Raw genomic sequence first — 12,270 nt, 5'->3', positions numbered from 1 at the left:
ATTCCTCACCCCCATTTCCAGCCCAATCCCCACCTGACATCCTCAGTCTGATTGTGAGGGGGTGTAGGCAAGGCGGCCAGCAGGTCTAGACTCTTCACCTCTGAAGCATCTGAGGGGTAGGTGGGGAGAAGAAAAGTCAGGCTGAGGGTGGCCAGAGCTGATGGTGTTTTCTCCACCACATTTCAGGCATAACTAGTGTAAGTAAGATTTAGCTTAGCTATCACGACCACTGTCTACACATCTACCCATCTACCAGTTTGGAGTGGATGAGCTCTATCTGAGCATTTCCAATGTGCCAGGCCCTGGGCTTTTGGTATACTATTTCAACAACTCCTGCCCTGACAGGTGTGGCTCAGTGGGCCGGGCACTATTCTGTAAGCCAAAAGGTCATTGCTGTTTTGATTCCCAATTGGGGCACATGTCTGGGTTGCTGGCCAGGTCCCTAGTTGAGGGTATGTAAGAGGCAACTGACTGATGTTTCTCTCTTGCACATCGATGTTTCCCCCCACCCCCGCTTTCTCCCTCCCATCCCCCTCTCTAAAAATAAATAAAATCATAAAAAATAAATCTAACAAGTCCTTTAGGCGAGTATTATAATACCTATTCTATAGCGAGGAAACTCGGGCTCACACAAGTCAATCAAGTTACTGGGCTACAGTAATAAGGTCACATGAACACAGGAACCAGGATTCGTATCAAGGTCTGACAGTAGTTCCATACCCACTAACGCTGTTTGTCATAAACAAAAGTTTCATTAACATGCTCCCTCTCATCCGCCTCCCTTGCTACCTTGGCTCTAGATTCCAGATGCCCATCCTGGTCCCCAAAAAATCAGTCCTGAAGAGGCCCCTTCTATCTCAGGTACCTGTCATGTGGACACATGGCGCCGTGCAGCCATTCCTATCTCAAACTGTAGGACAGGGCACAATGATGGGCTCGCACCCCAGCCACTAATAACCTCCTAGAGGAGAGGCCCACTCTGCTCCTTACTTACCCCTCAGTGTCCCTTCAGTATCTCGAGCAGAGGCAGTATCCTTGGGGTGCTCCCCCAGCTCTTCAGATGGAGTGACACCATTCACCATCTTCTGCTGCACCGATGGGGGTGGGGTGGGGGGCAGCGACGAGGGTGGTGTCGGCGGGTTACTCAGGTTATTCTGGGGGTGGGGTGGGGTGTTGTGTGCAAGAAGGCATAGGGAGACTGACATAATCTCCAGGCCCCACACTACATCAGCAACTCCCTCAAGTCTTCCACCCCCACCCTTACCTCCCCAAAGACCTCATCATCCCCAAAAGATATTGCCATTTTCTGACCTTGGTAAGCAGCTGGGAATAGTAGTCAGGGCCAGTGGGAAGCACCCCACTTCCAAAGGCCCCCCTCAGCTGGCACTGCCCATTGACTGGGCAGCCACTGCCAAAAGGAGCAAAGAGGCTAAAATTGGCAGTGATGGTAGGCTCCGTTAGGGGCAGCAGGGACAGCTCCTAGGAGGGGCAAGATGACAAGGTTGGAAAACTGCAGTATGTACATCTCTATCACTGCACAGCTGGGGGCCAGGGTGCCCCCATCCTGGGTTGGGACCAGGGGACTGGCTCCTGTGGGTCACCTGTTTTAGCTGTTTCAGCAAGGCCTCGCTGGCCCTGACCCCGTCCTCCTTCCGCAGCTTCTTTCGGGAGCTCACCAACCTGTCGCTTGCCTTCTGCACCCGCTTGGGCTTCGGTGTCATAGGCTTCCTGGCTGCTGTATCCTAAGCCAGATAAAGCCCCAGTGAAGACTGCTGTCCTCCTCAGAGCCCTCACCTCTTCTATTTGACCAAGAGCTGCTCACTCTGCCCCATGTTCCAGGCCCCACCCTACCTGCTCCACACTAGCTAGAGTACTCACCTCCTTATTGCTCGGGGTACCCTGTAGTTTCTGCTCCAGCCCAGCCAGCTTGCTGTCAATGTGCCCGTTGATCTCCGCTCGCAGCCCCTCAGGCCCCCGCCCAGTGCTGAGTTGCACATTCTTTGCCCGTAGAAGCTTCTGCAAGAGCAGATGCCCAGCCTCTGAGCGGGGGCCTGCCAGCAGAAGGTGGTTGCTGGTACCTGGTGCCCCTATTGGTTCCCCGTTGGCCTCCCTCTTCACCACCTGGGCTCCCAGGGCACACGGCTCTTCCCGAGGCTCTTGCTTGATGCTGAGATGGGATGGCTCTGGCACGGCCTGCCCATTCACCTGCTCCAGATGCCCAGGTACCAGGCTGCTCTGCTCCGGCTTCTGGGCTTCTGCTGGGTTCTCTGGGGGATCCCAAGGTCCCAGCCCCTTGCCAAAGAAGGTCTCTGCAAGCTGGGCGGCAGCAGGTGAGACCCTCCCAGGAGGCAGCTCCAAGGGTGGCCCCTGGGGTTTTGGGGTCCCTGGCTGGGTAGGAGGGAGCTGGGCCTCAGAGGGGAGCTGGGAGCTGGGAGACGGTAATTGTGAAGAAGGTCTCTTTGGCTCTTGTGGGCTGGATGGTGGAGGTGTGGGATGGACAGGACCAAGGACTGGTCCAGTTGATAAGGCTCCTTGTGGGGCAGGGAGCCGGGGTGGGCCCTGAGGTCGAAGCCCTGCCCCTAACTCCTGGAGGGGACCTGTCTGTGATCCAGAGAAGCCCCCAAGTTGGGGCTGACGGCCTAGGAGGCCCTGGAGGGAAGAGGGCTGGGTTCCAGGATCCTGATAGGGTGGGGTCTGGCGTACTGCCTGACTCTGCTGTAGCTGCCGCTGCACGAGGAGTGCCTGTAGCTGCTGCTGCTGCTGAGGACTCAAGTGCCGCAACTGTGGGTTTTTAGCCAAAACTCCTTGGAGCTGTGCTCGAAGCTGACCCACTGTGGGCATGACTCCAGCCCCGGGTAGGCCCTGCCCAGATTGGGGGACAGATGCTGGTTTGGCAGACTGTGGCCCTGCATTATTCTGCAAGGGCCGCTCTAGTCCAAGGGGCTGTTGGGAGCCCAGAAGGTTCTGAGTCATGGGCCCAGGCTGCTCTCCTAAGGAAACAGAGGATTGAGCCAGCAGGTGTGGCATAGAAGAGGCCTCTGAAGATGATCCACTGTTTGGTTGCCCTTGGTTTCCCACACCTGTTGTGTGGAGTAAGTTAACTTGCTGTTGCTGCTGTCCTGGGAGCCTCAGAGGTGGCTGCAGAGGCACAGAGTTGGGTTGGGGCTGGGGCTGGGGCTGGACAAGCAGGAGTTGTGAGTCCCCAGAGAGTGAAGGCTTTACTTCCCCTGGTTCAGCAGCCACTGCCTCAGGTACAGTCCCTATTGCTCCTGCCCCTCCCTGATGTGTGGAGGGCCCCTCAGTGCCCTCTGGAGGAAGAGCAGTCTCTACAATGCTTTGCTCCTTGCCTGTTAGGAGGAGGGTTGGGCCCAGGGCTCCGGGGCTAGAAAAGTGTTGCAGAGGCTTGGCTTGCATTCCAGGACCAACTGTCACCTGTTGCTGCTGTTGCTGAGGAGACAGTAAAGTTCGACTCGGGTTTAAGAGGCCTATCTGCTGCTGTTGCTGCTGTTGTAGCTGTTGCTGCTGTTGTAGCTGTTGCTGCTGTTGTAGCTGTTGCTGCTGCTGTTGTAGCTGTTGCTGCTGTTGTAGCTGTTGCTGCTGTTGTAGCTGTTGCTGCTGCTGCTGCAGCTGCTGTTGTTGCTGTTGTAGCTGCTGCTGCTGTAGCTGCTGCTGTAGTTGCTGTTGCTGTAAGGCCATAGGCTGACCGCTTAGTTTGGGCTGCCCACTATGTGGCAACAGACCCTGCTGAAGATGAGAAAGCCCTGCCATGGATCCCTGTTGTTGGTGCTGCTGCTGCTGGGCTGTGACCAGCCGGTGTCCCATAGGGCCCTGACTCTGCTGTGCCAGCTGAGGTGAATTCGGCACCCGGGACTGGGTCAGAAGCACCTGTCTGTGAGGACCCTGGGGGCCCAAAGCTCCAGGGTGCTGTTGCTGCTGCTGTTGCTGCAACACTGCCACCTGGGCAGGGCCCAGCATGCCCTGGGGCCCCTGAGGTGGTTGAGGGGACAACTGCTGGACCAAGAGGCCCTGATGGCTGCTGGAAGGCAGGAGCCCCTGAGGCTTGGCACCCAGAGCCTGGTTTGCCTGTATCCCTGGGCCCTGCTGCTGTTGCTGCTGGATGGCCACCTGTCCTAGGAGGTGCTGCTGCTGCTGCTGCTGCTGCTGTTGCAGTTTCTGAGCAAGCTGCATGCGCTGCTGCTGCTGTAGCTGCAGCTGCCTTTCCTGCAAAAGCCTCGAATCAGTTCCCAGGCCACGAAGAGCAAGGTTGCCAGGGAAAAAGCCCCCTGAGGGGCCCGCTAGGGCCCCAGCCCCGCCAGAATGTTGCTGTTGGGCCAGGGTCGTGTTAAGGAAGGGCCCACCAGGCTGTCCAGGCAGTGCCATGCCCCCTGGGGGTAGGCGAAGACCTGCAGCTTGCCCACTAGGGGGTCCCTGTGGTGGCTGTAGCGCATGGCCAGGGAGCAGCTGACCAGGGAGCTTGGTGAGTAGCCGAGGACTCTGGGAAGGGCTAAGGGCCAGCACGGCTGGGTGTTGTTGCTGCTGCTGTTGCTGCTGCTGCTGCTGCTGCTGCTGCTGCTGCTGTTGCTGCTGCTTATTCCGATATTCTGCCATGAGATTTGTGTGCTCCTTCTGCTGCTTCCGGACCTAACAGACAAGGGTTGCGGACATCAGCTTTGAGCCGGCCCACCCATGCCATCCCTCTTCCAGGCCCCTAGTTACTAGGCTGAAGCCTGCTTTCCCCACCTGATCTAGCTGTTTCTGGATCTTGCTCTGCTGCTCCGTAACAAGCTTGAGCTTCTCAGCATCAGCCTCTGGAAACTCCCGGCCAGCCTTTTTGGCAGTACGCTGCTTGGCACACAGAGCTTTCCGGGACTTGCGGTGCACACCAATCTGCTCCTCTAGCACCTTCAGCTGCATCTGTAAGAGCTGTTGAGTATGGAACAGCCACTCTTCATACTGCCGCTGGTCAGCCTCATCTAGAAAAGAAAGCTGGGTGTCAGGACCTACAAACAGTGATCTCAATTCCTCTTCCCTTGCCTACCCCAAGCTGCTTTCTCATAGGCTCCACCCCATCCCCATACTCACTGATCACTCCCTGGGCAAAAGTGGGTGGATTGGGACGAGCCTGGGAGGGATCACTGGCATTCCGCTCCTGCAATGACAGAGACTGCTAAAGGGTCATTGTTCCACACCTGCCCCTAAGAAGGGTAGCCTTAAGCATGGGACACAAGTTTTTACTCCCATCTGACCACTTACCTGGCCACTCCCAGCTGCTACATGGTTCTGCAGATCGCTGCCAGTACCCCCTGAGAGCCTCTGGGCTAGCAAGGACACTTGCTGCCTAGAGTTTGCCAAGACAAGAGGATGTGTTTGTAATGGGGAAAGTTGAAAGGCAAAGAGGTGGCAAAGTAGGGATGGAGATCAGGAAAGAGAAAGGAAAGGGCCAACTCCCACTGAAGTCTTACCTGTTCATACCAGGTGCCACTCCAATGCTGCCCTGTGCCATTACCTTCTTGATGCCTTTCAAAGCTACCATCTTGGCCTTGGCAATGGGATCAATGATATCTTCTGCCGCAAATTTGTCCAGGTCTGGAGAGAGGAAGACCAAGGGAGCTGGGCATATGGGTCAATGCTCCATTCTATGCCTGCTACTCCTTGCAACACCTTGACCTCTATGAAGCCAAGCAAAAGTATGGCATGGCATGATGGAAAGGCCAGTGGATTAGGAGTCAGGCAGCCTCGATAACTCAGGTCTGTTATGCACAGGACATGTAGTCCTGTTTTTACTTGTTCTTAGTAAATATTTGTTAAGCCAATCTATCAATGTTATGTCACCTGTTTGAGCCTCAGTTTACTCCTTTACTTGGTAAAGATCATGACTCCCTACTACCTCATGGAGCTGCTGAGATCGCATATGACGAGAAAGTAAGTGAAGCTGACCCTTGAACAACATGGGTTTGAACCACAGAGGTCCAATTATATGCAGATTTTTTCAGTAACTAATGAAAACGTATTTTTTTTCTTTATGATTTTCTCAATAACATTTTCTTTGTAAGAGTACATTCCAGAATATGTGTGAATTGACCGTTTATGTTAATAGGTAAGGCTTCTGGCCAACAGTAGCCTACTAGCAGTTAAATTTTGTGGGGAATTTAAAAGTTATGAGGGGTGGAACCAAAAATACCCAGAATTTATTTATTAAAAATTGGGTATTTATTCTCACATTTAAACTTCAGTCACCTTCAAAGTACTCTCCACTTGATGTAATATACCTATCGAGACTTTTCCCCCCTGCTCAAAACACTTTTTGAGCTCGTCAATTCTGATACCTTTTAGTGTTTCTGCCATTTTTTGTTTCAACTCTTCCACGTGGCAAAACGTTTCCCTTTGAGGACTTTTATCATCCAGGGAAACAAAAAACAAAGTTGCTCAGGGAGAGACAGGGTGAATAGGGAGGGTGTGGGACAGGGGTCATGCTGCTTTTGGTCAAAACTGCTGAACACTCAGTGCAGTGTAGGCAGGTGCGCTTGTAAATCACCCACCATGAAATGGGCTAAAGCATTCGAAGAGCCTTCAAAAAATAATTCATTGAGGCCAAACACAGACTCTCACAATAACGCCACCTGGTACCCTGATATAGACGGGTTCCTAGAATGCTCACCTAGTGAGGGAAGCCTGGGGCACCTGTCCTCTAAAGACAATTCCGTTTTTGGGGTCCCCCCTTGTACATGTAGATATGATTACCTGGGGGTCAGCACCTCTAACTTCACAATGTTCAAGGATTAACTGTACATGTTATGACTTAGAAAGCATTCTTCAAAAATACTGTTCTTACAGCAACTAGTACAGCCCCAGAACCCAAGATGCAGGCCCTGTGACAAAGCCCTTAGGCCAGGGCTGTCATGGGCCCAAAATGGACCACCTGCAGCCCGCTCACCTGCCTGTCCAGGATGCTGAATGAAAAAGGAGAAATAAGCAACCACCAAAAACTTCAATCTTTCTAAAACCATGCACATTGTATATTCCTCCACCACTCAGAAAACTTAACTGACTGCCCACTTTTTAAAGGACTAACAAAACTCCCTCCCCTGGTCTTTTGAGGCAGTAATACAGTTAGGATCAGAGGATCAGGGTTCAAACTCTAGCTGTCAGTTGTGTGATACTGGGCAAGTTTTCAACTCCACGCCTCAGTTTCCTTTTCTATAATCAAAGATAATAGCAGTACCTGTTCAGTGAGTTTGTGATTAGATAATAAATGTAAAGCATTTGGCATACTAACTATAACCAGTAATTACTCAATAAACGCCATTATAATCTGAGGTCATCTTCAATCTGGTCCCCTTTCTTACCTCTCCAGAATTATGGTAGTACCTACTCACTTCCCTCTACACAAAGTCTACTCCAGCCCAACCATTTCACCTAGTCTCCAAATACCTCCCACTGGCTTTCCTACCAGTAAGGTCCCTGTTGTTCCAGCATCAACTGTGCTCAAGTCTTTTCACCTACCTGGAGTACTTTCTCTTGTACCACTTCTATCCAAGTCCTAATCTTCCAGTCTCACGATAGCTACAAAGCCTTTGCTAATCACGCTTCACACATTCATCCCATCCATTCACTCAAACATCTGAATGTCTATTACTTGCCAGGCAATGCTCCTCTCTTCTTAAAAGCTACAGTGCTTCTGCCTACACTACTAGTGTGGTAACTGGTCAAACCTTTGTGTCCCATCTCCCTTAATTATGAATTATCTTAGGTCTGCAGCCTCAGTATCCATTTGTTGGTGATAGTGATCACCCTTGAGTTATTAAACCAGTTCCCCCAGCGGAGGTTACCTGTATCTGGGAAGAAGCTGTTAGCCAGCTGCTGCTGCATCGCCAACTGCTGGGGTTTCATGCACATGGAGGGTGGCATGCCACCCACGGGCTTCTGTGCCAGCACTGGCTGTGGGCCCTGCTGGGGCACCAAGCCTGCCTGCCCTCCATGCTGCCCACTTAGCATATGCCCTTGGTTGGACACCATGGCCATGGGTGGGGCCAGGCGCTGCTGAAGGGCATGAGCTGGTGGCTGGGTGGGCATCAGTGGTTGGGCCAAGCCTGGTTGTCGGGAACCTCCAAGTCCCAGAGCAAGCTGTTGCTGGGGCCCAGCCAAACTGGAAGAGCCTTCATGCGGTAAGGACATGGCCTGGGCAGGGCCTGGTGTGGACAGTAGAGAGTGCTGCTGTTGCTGCTGCTGCTGGGCAGGCTGCAGCTGTGCTGAAAGCTGCTGCTTCTTCTGCAGCTCCTTCTTCTCATGCTCCAACAGGTCCTCAATGAGCAGGGGTAACTCGCTGGCTACCAGTGAGCTCTCCATCTTGTCCAGCTCATCCCCAGATGCCGCATGTCCACCGGGCAAGGTCAGGGCCCCACTCTCTATCTCAAACTTTTCCAGCAGGGAGGACCCTCCTGGGCCACTCAGTGGGCTAGCGGTTAGCAGGTGAGCTGGTGGACCTCCTGTGGCTCCAAAGGGGCTCTTTTCAGCTGTGTGCCCACTGCTGGAAAAGGGTCCTGTGCCCATCCGTGTGTCCCGACTGCCCATCACACTCTGCCCTGGCTTCAGCCCCAGGCCTAGGGAAGTGGTAGCAGATGTTGGCTCCACCTTGGGGGTGGTGATGGTGAACTGGCAAGGGGAAGGGTGGCGCCCACTCTCCTCCACCTTAGGCTTCACCTCAGGGAGCACTGGTGCCAGACGGGGCTCAGAGGCATCAGCAGCAGGGGGAGGGCGCTCCTCTGGGCCCAGAACCCCTGGCTCTACCCCCTGCAACAAGGCCTCTCGTTCAGCCTTTTCATTGGCTGACTCCACCAGCCTCAGGTGCTCATTGAAGATGTCCTTTTTGTCCCCAGTGTCCAACTCAGGGTCAGTATAGGCCAGGAGGTCAAACTCATCCCCATTGAGCAGGTCATCCAGGTGGGGATCGTTGGTCTCCAGGTTTTCCAGGGTACCCAGCTCATCATCTCCCTTGGCCACATCCACACCCAGGCCCAAGTGAGCAAGCTCCTCATCATCCTCTAGGGCCTTGTGGGCATCAAAGTCATCATCCAGCTCAGGGTCCTCACAGGGCAACTTCCCAGTTTCCAAGGCCAGAGGAAGGGGGCGGCCAAGCTCAGTGTTCGAGGGGGGCCGGCTGACAAGCTCCAGGCCAGTGGGCAGGGTGGGAGCCTTGGTGTGGGCTGCTGGATGGAGGCTATTGTTCAGTTCAGTGGGAGCTGAGGGTTTCTGTGGGGGAAGGCCTGATACCGCCAGACCACGAAGCCCTTCAGGAGCCAGTCGGTGGGAGTCCTCACTTACAGGGTAAAAACGGGGTCTCTGAGGGGGGCCCTGACCAGGAAACGGAGTCCCCCCAGGTCCTAGTCCTTTCTGTACATTGTGCCGCAACTCAATGAACTGGGCAGGGCCAGCTGGACCAGGCACTGGCTCACCAGGGCCAGACAGGCGGGTGGGAAGTCCTGCCAAGGGGGAACCTAGGGCTTGGCGGCCAAGTTCAGGCCCAGGAGTTGATGGAAAGCGAGCAGACATGGCAAGTCTCATGGAGTTTGCTGCTGTTGCTTGCTGCTGCTGCTGCTGCTGCTGCCACAGGTGTTGCTGCTGCTGCTGTAAGGGCAGGGACCCAGGATAGGGTGCTCGCTGATAGAAGGCTTGGGAACCTCCCACCAGTTGCCTGGAAAAATACACAGTAGTCAGTAAGATGACATCAAGGTAAAGAAGATCTAGAACATGGGCCTCGGGCAGTAGAAAAGGGTAGAATTAATGTGGCAAGGGCAAAGGAATAGAAAAAAAAGAGTAAATGAGACAGGAGAAGGATTGAACAGATGGGTAAATCAAAGTACACAAAGGTGACGAAGTCTGTTCCCTTTTTACTCCCAGCAAACCCCCTGGAGCCTCACCGGCTATTCACATCCATAGAGGAAGGGGTGGCTGGTGGAGGTGGCCGGGAGAGTCGGTCGTCACTGGGGAAAGCCCCTGGCCCTAGGATGGGGCCACCCAGCTTGTTTGGGGGCAGCCCTATAAGGCTGCTCTTATCCTAGGAGAGAAAGAGACAGATGAAGATGGGGCCACCTTCAGTATCCTTGCCCATTATACCTTGCCACCCTTATCTACCTGGGTCCCAGTGAAGGGGGTCTGGCCTCGACTCAGCTGCTCAAAGGCAGGGCTGCTGGGCTCAGCACCCCAGCTGCCTGGGGCCCCCACTGCTCCTGCAGCTGCTGCAGCTGTTTCCTTCTCTTGCCGCAGGGTGTTGCGCTGGATCTGCTGCCGAATCAGCAGCTCTCGTAGTCGCTGGCGCTGTGCAGAGAACAGAAGAGGGCTAAGTCTGTCCTACTCCAATTGAAGAGATAGCACAGGGACCATGGAGATGTGGGGACTCAGCTCCACAATGTCAACTCACCTGACGTTGCTTCTCCAGCTCTGTCTGGCTGAGGCTGGAGATGCCTGGGTCCTGGGTACCTGGAAGTTCAGGTGCCGCCAAAGAGCTGGCCATTCCAGCCCCTGGGTCTTCTCGCTTATCGACTGGAGAGGTGATGCCAACCCGCTGTGAGGCTCCGTGGGATGGATAGGAGAGGGATCCATCGGGTGCGGGTGGTGGTAGAACTGACGGGGGGCGTAGCGGGGACAGCCCATAGCCCTCTCCTGTGGACCCGGTGCTGGGTCCCAGGGGGCTACCCGATGGGTGGAAGTTTCCTGTGGCTACTGAGTAGTTTGTGCTTTGAGGCTTGCCCAAAGTAGGGCCGGGCCCAAAATGGCTGTTGATCCCATGGGGTGGAGGGAGACCAGGCTGAGGGACAGACGGCTTTAGGGAAGAAGGCTCCCCTATTGCCTGAGGGAAAGTGAAACGCATGGGAGAGGGGGTGCCCACAAATGCACCCGTCCCAGGGGACCGGGCGAAATTGGGGGGCTGCCCACTTGGGACCTTGGCATGGAGCTCACCTGCCGGCCCTGAGGGCAGGGCTGCTGGGAAGCCTCCAGCCCCCAGTGGAGTGTGGGCTAGAGGCCCAGACTTAAAGGCAACTTCAGGGGGCTGGGGTCGGGGTGGCTTATGCAGTGGGGCAAATGGGTCACGGGACTGAGGGCGAGAGGGTGGGCGGGAATAAGGGTCAGGGGACTGGAAGCGAGGGGTCACAGGGGATGGGCAGAAAGCCTCAGCAGACAGAGGACGGGGTGTCAATGGGGACTGGGAGCTGGACTGGGACTGGGGACTGGCAGGCACTCGGGAGAAAGGGTCAGAGGGCAGTGATCGAGGGGGTAGGGCACAGCAGCTCTCAGGGGGTGGGGGTTGGGGCCGAGGGGTCAATGGGGGCTGAGCATAAGGGTCAGGGTAGGAGCCAGGGCGAAAGATATCTGAGTGGCTAGGGGGAGAAGGGGCCAAAGCCTGAGCAGGGGATGGCTCCTGAGGCCTTAGGCCCAAGCCCGGGCTCTGGGGCTCTACCTGAGATGCCCGAGGGGTCAGGGGGGCTTTGAAGACATCAGGTGCCTTTAACTCCAGGCTGCCCAGGTGGGGGCCTGAGGAGGGTGAGTCAACAAAGCCCAGGTTTGGGGCCACATAGCTAGGAGAGGATGCCCCAAGCTCTTCCTTCTTCACCTCCAGGGCTTTCCGAGACTCCCCAAAAGGCGGGGGTGACAGCAGGGGCTCAGAAGCCTTGCCACCCCCTACCCCAGGGCTCTCAGGCACGGCCAGGTTGTCCAGTGAGGGGCAACGGGGTTTGAGAAAGGGATCGGGTGTCGAGGGCTGGTGTCGGGGAGTGCTGGGAGGGGTGGTGTGGAATTCCCCTGGCTGGCCAGTCCCAGGACGAGATGAGGCACCCAGCGTTGGGGGCTGCGCAGGGGCCCCAGTTGGACTAGGAAAAGGAGGATAAGTGGGTGGTGCCGTGGGGAAGCGGGGCTCCAGAGTGTAGGCAGGGGCCAGTCCAAAGGGGTCCTGCGAAGGCACTTGGGCAGGCACCTGGGGTGGGAGCTTGAGGAACAGCTCACCGGGCGAGTCGGGGCCGGGCACCGTGCCCGCCGGCGGCTTCAGGAACCCATCCGCAGAGGTAGACAAGCCGGCGGGGGTAGTGGGGCTGCCAATGAAAATGGTGGGGGCCGCAGCAGGGGGCGGACTGCCCAGTGCCCCTGGCTGGGGGGGAATGCGGAGATGTAGGGCCGGTCGGTCAGTCTTACGGGCCATGTCGCCCACCTTGGTCTGTTTGCTGATCTGGCTCTCCGCCTGCTGCGGGAGGAGACCAGGCACAGAGCAGTCAGACTGTT

The 12,270-nt window shown here is 55.6% G+C and overlaps 1 protein-coding gene across 9 annotated transcripts in view; it reads right to left on the bottom strand.

Annotated features, from left to right (window-relative positions):
- The window catches only part of KMT2D (lysine methyltransferase 2D), a 40,059-nt gene that overhangs the window by 9,343 nt on the left and 18,446 nt on the right, over nt 1-12,270 (bottom strand). For 6 of the 9 annotated variants that reach the window (XM_036019091.1, XM_036019096.1, XM_036019094.1 and 3 more), the window contains exons 32-44: nt 10,418-12,232; nt 10,132-10,314; nt 9,918-10,054; nt 7,830-9,691; nt 5,463-5,586; nt 5,254-5,338; nt 5,083-5,149; nt 4,741-4,973; nt 1,879-4,641; nt 1,602-1,742; nt 1,312-1,479; nt 995-1,154; nt 34-109 (exon numbers count right to left, since the gene is read on the bottom strand). In XM_036019091.1, coding sequence (XP_035874984.1) covers nt 34-109; nt 995-1,154; nt 1,312-1,479; nt 1,602-1,742; nt 1,879-4,641; nt 4,741-4,973; nt 5,083-5,149; nt 5,254-5,338; nt 5,463-5,586; nt 7,830-9,691; nt 9,918-10,054; nt 10,132-10,314; nt 10,418-12,232 — 7,814 coding nt within the window. The remainder of the gene's footprint in view (nt 1-33; nt 110-994; nt 1,155-1,311; nt 1,480-1,601; nt 1,743-1,878; nt 4,642-4,740; nt 4,974-5,082; nt 5,150-5,253; nt 5,339-5,462; nt 5,587-7,829; nt 9,692-9,917; nt 10,055-10,131; nt 10,315-10,417; nt 12,233-12,270) is intronic. The other 3 variants (XM_036019097.1, XM_036019098.1, XM_036019099.1) reach the window with 3 other exon arrangements.

The sequence above is a fragment of the Phyllostomus discolor genome, chromosome 2 (genome assembly GCF_004126475.2).
Source record: "Phyllostomus discolor isolate MPI-MPIP mPhyDis1 chromosome 2, mPhyDis1.pri.v3, whole genome shotgun sequence".
Taxonomy (NCBI): domain Eukaryota; kingdom Metazoa; phylum Chordata; class Mammalia; order Chiroptera; family Phyllostomidae; genus Phyllostomus; species Phyllostomus discolor.
This window is presented reverse-complemented; position numbering and strand designations above follow the sequence as displayed.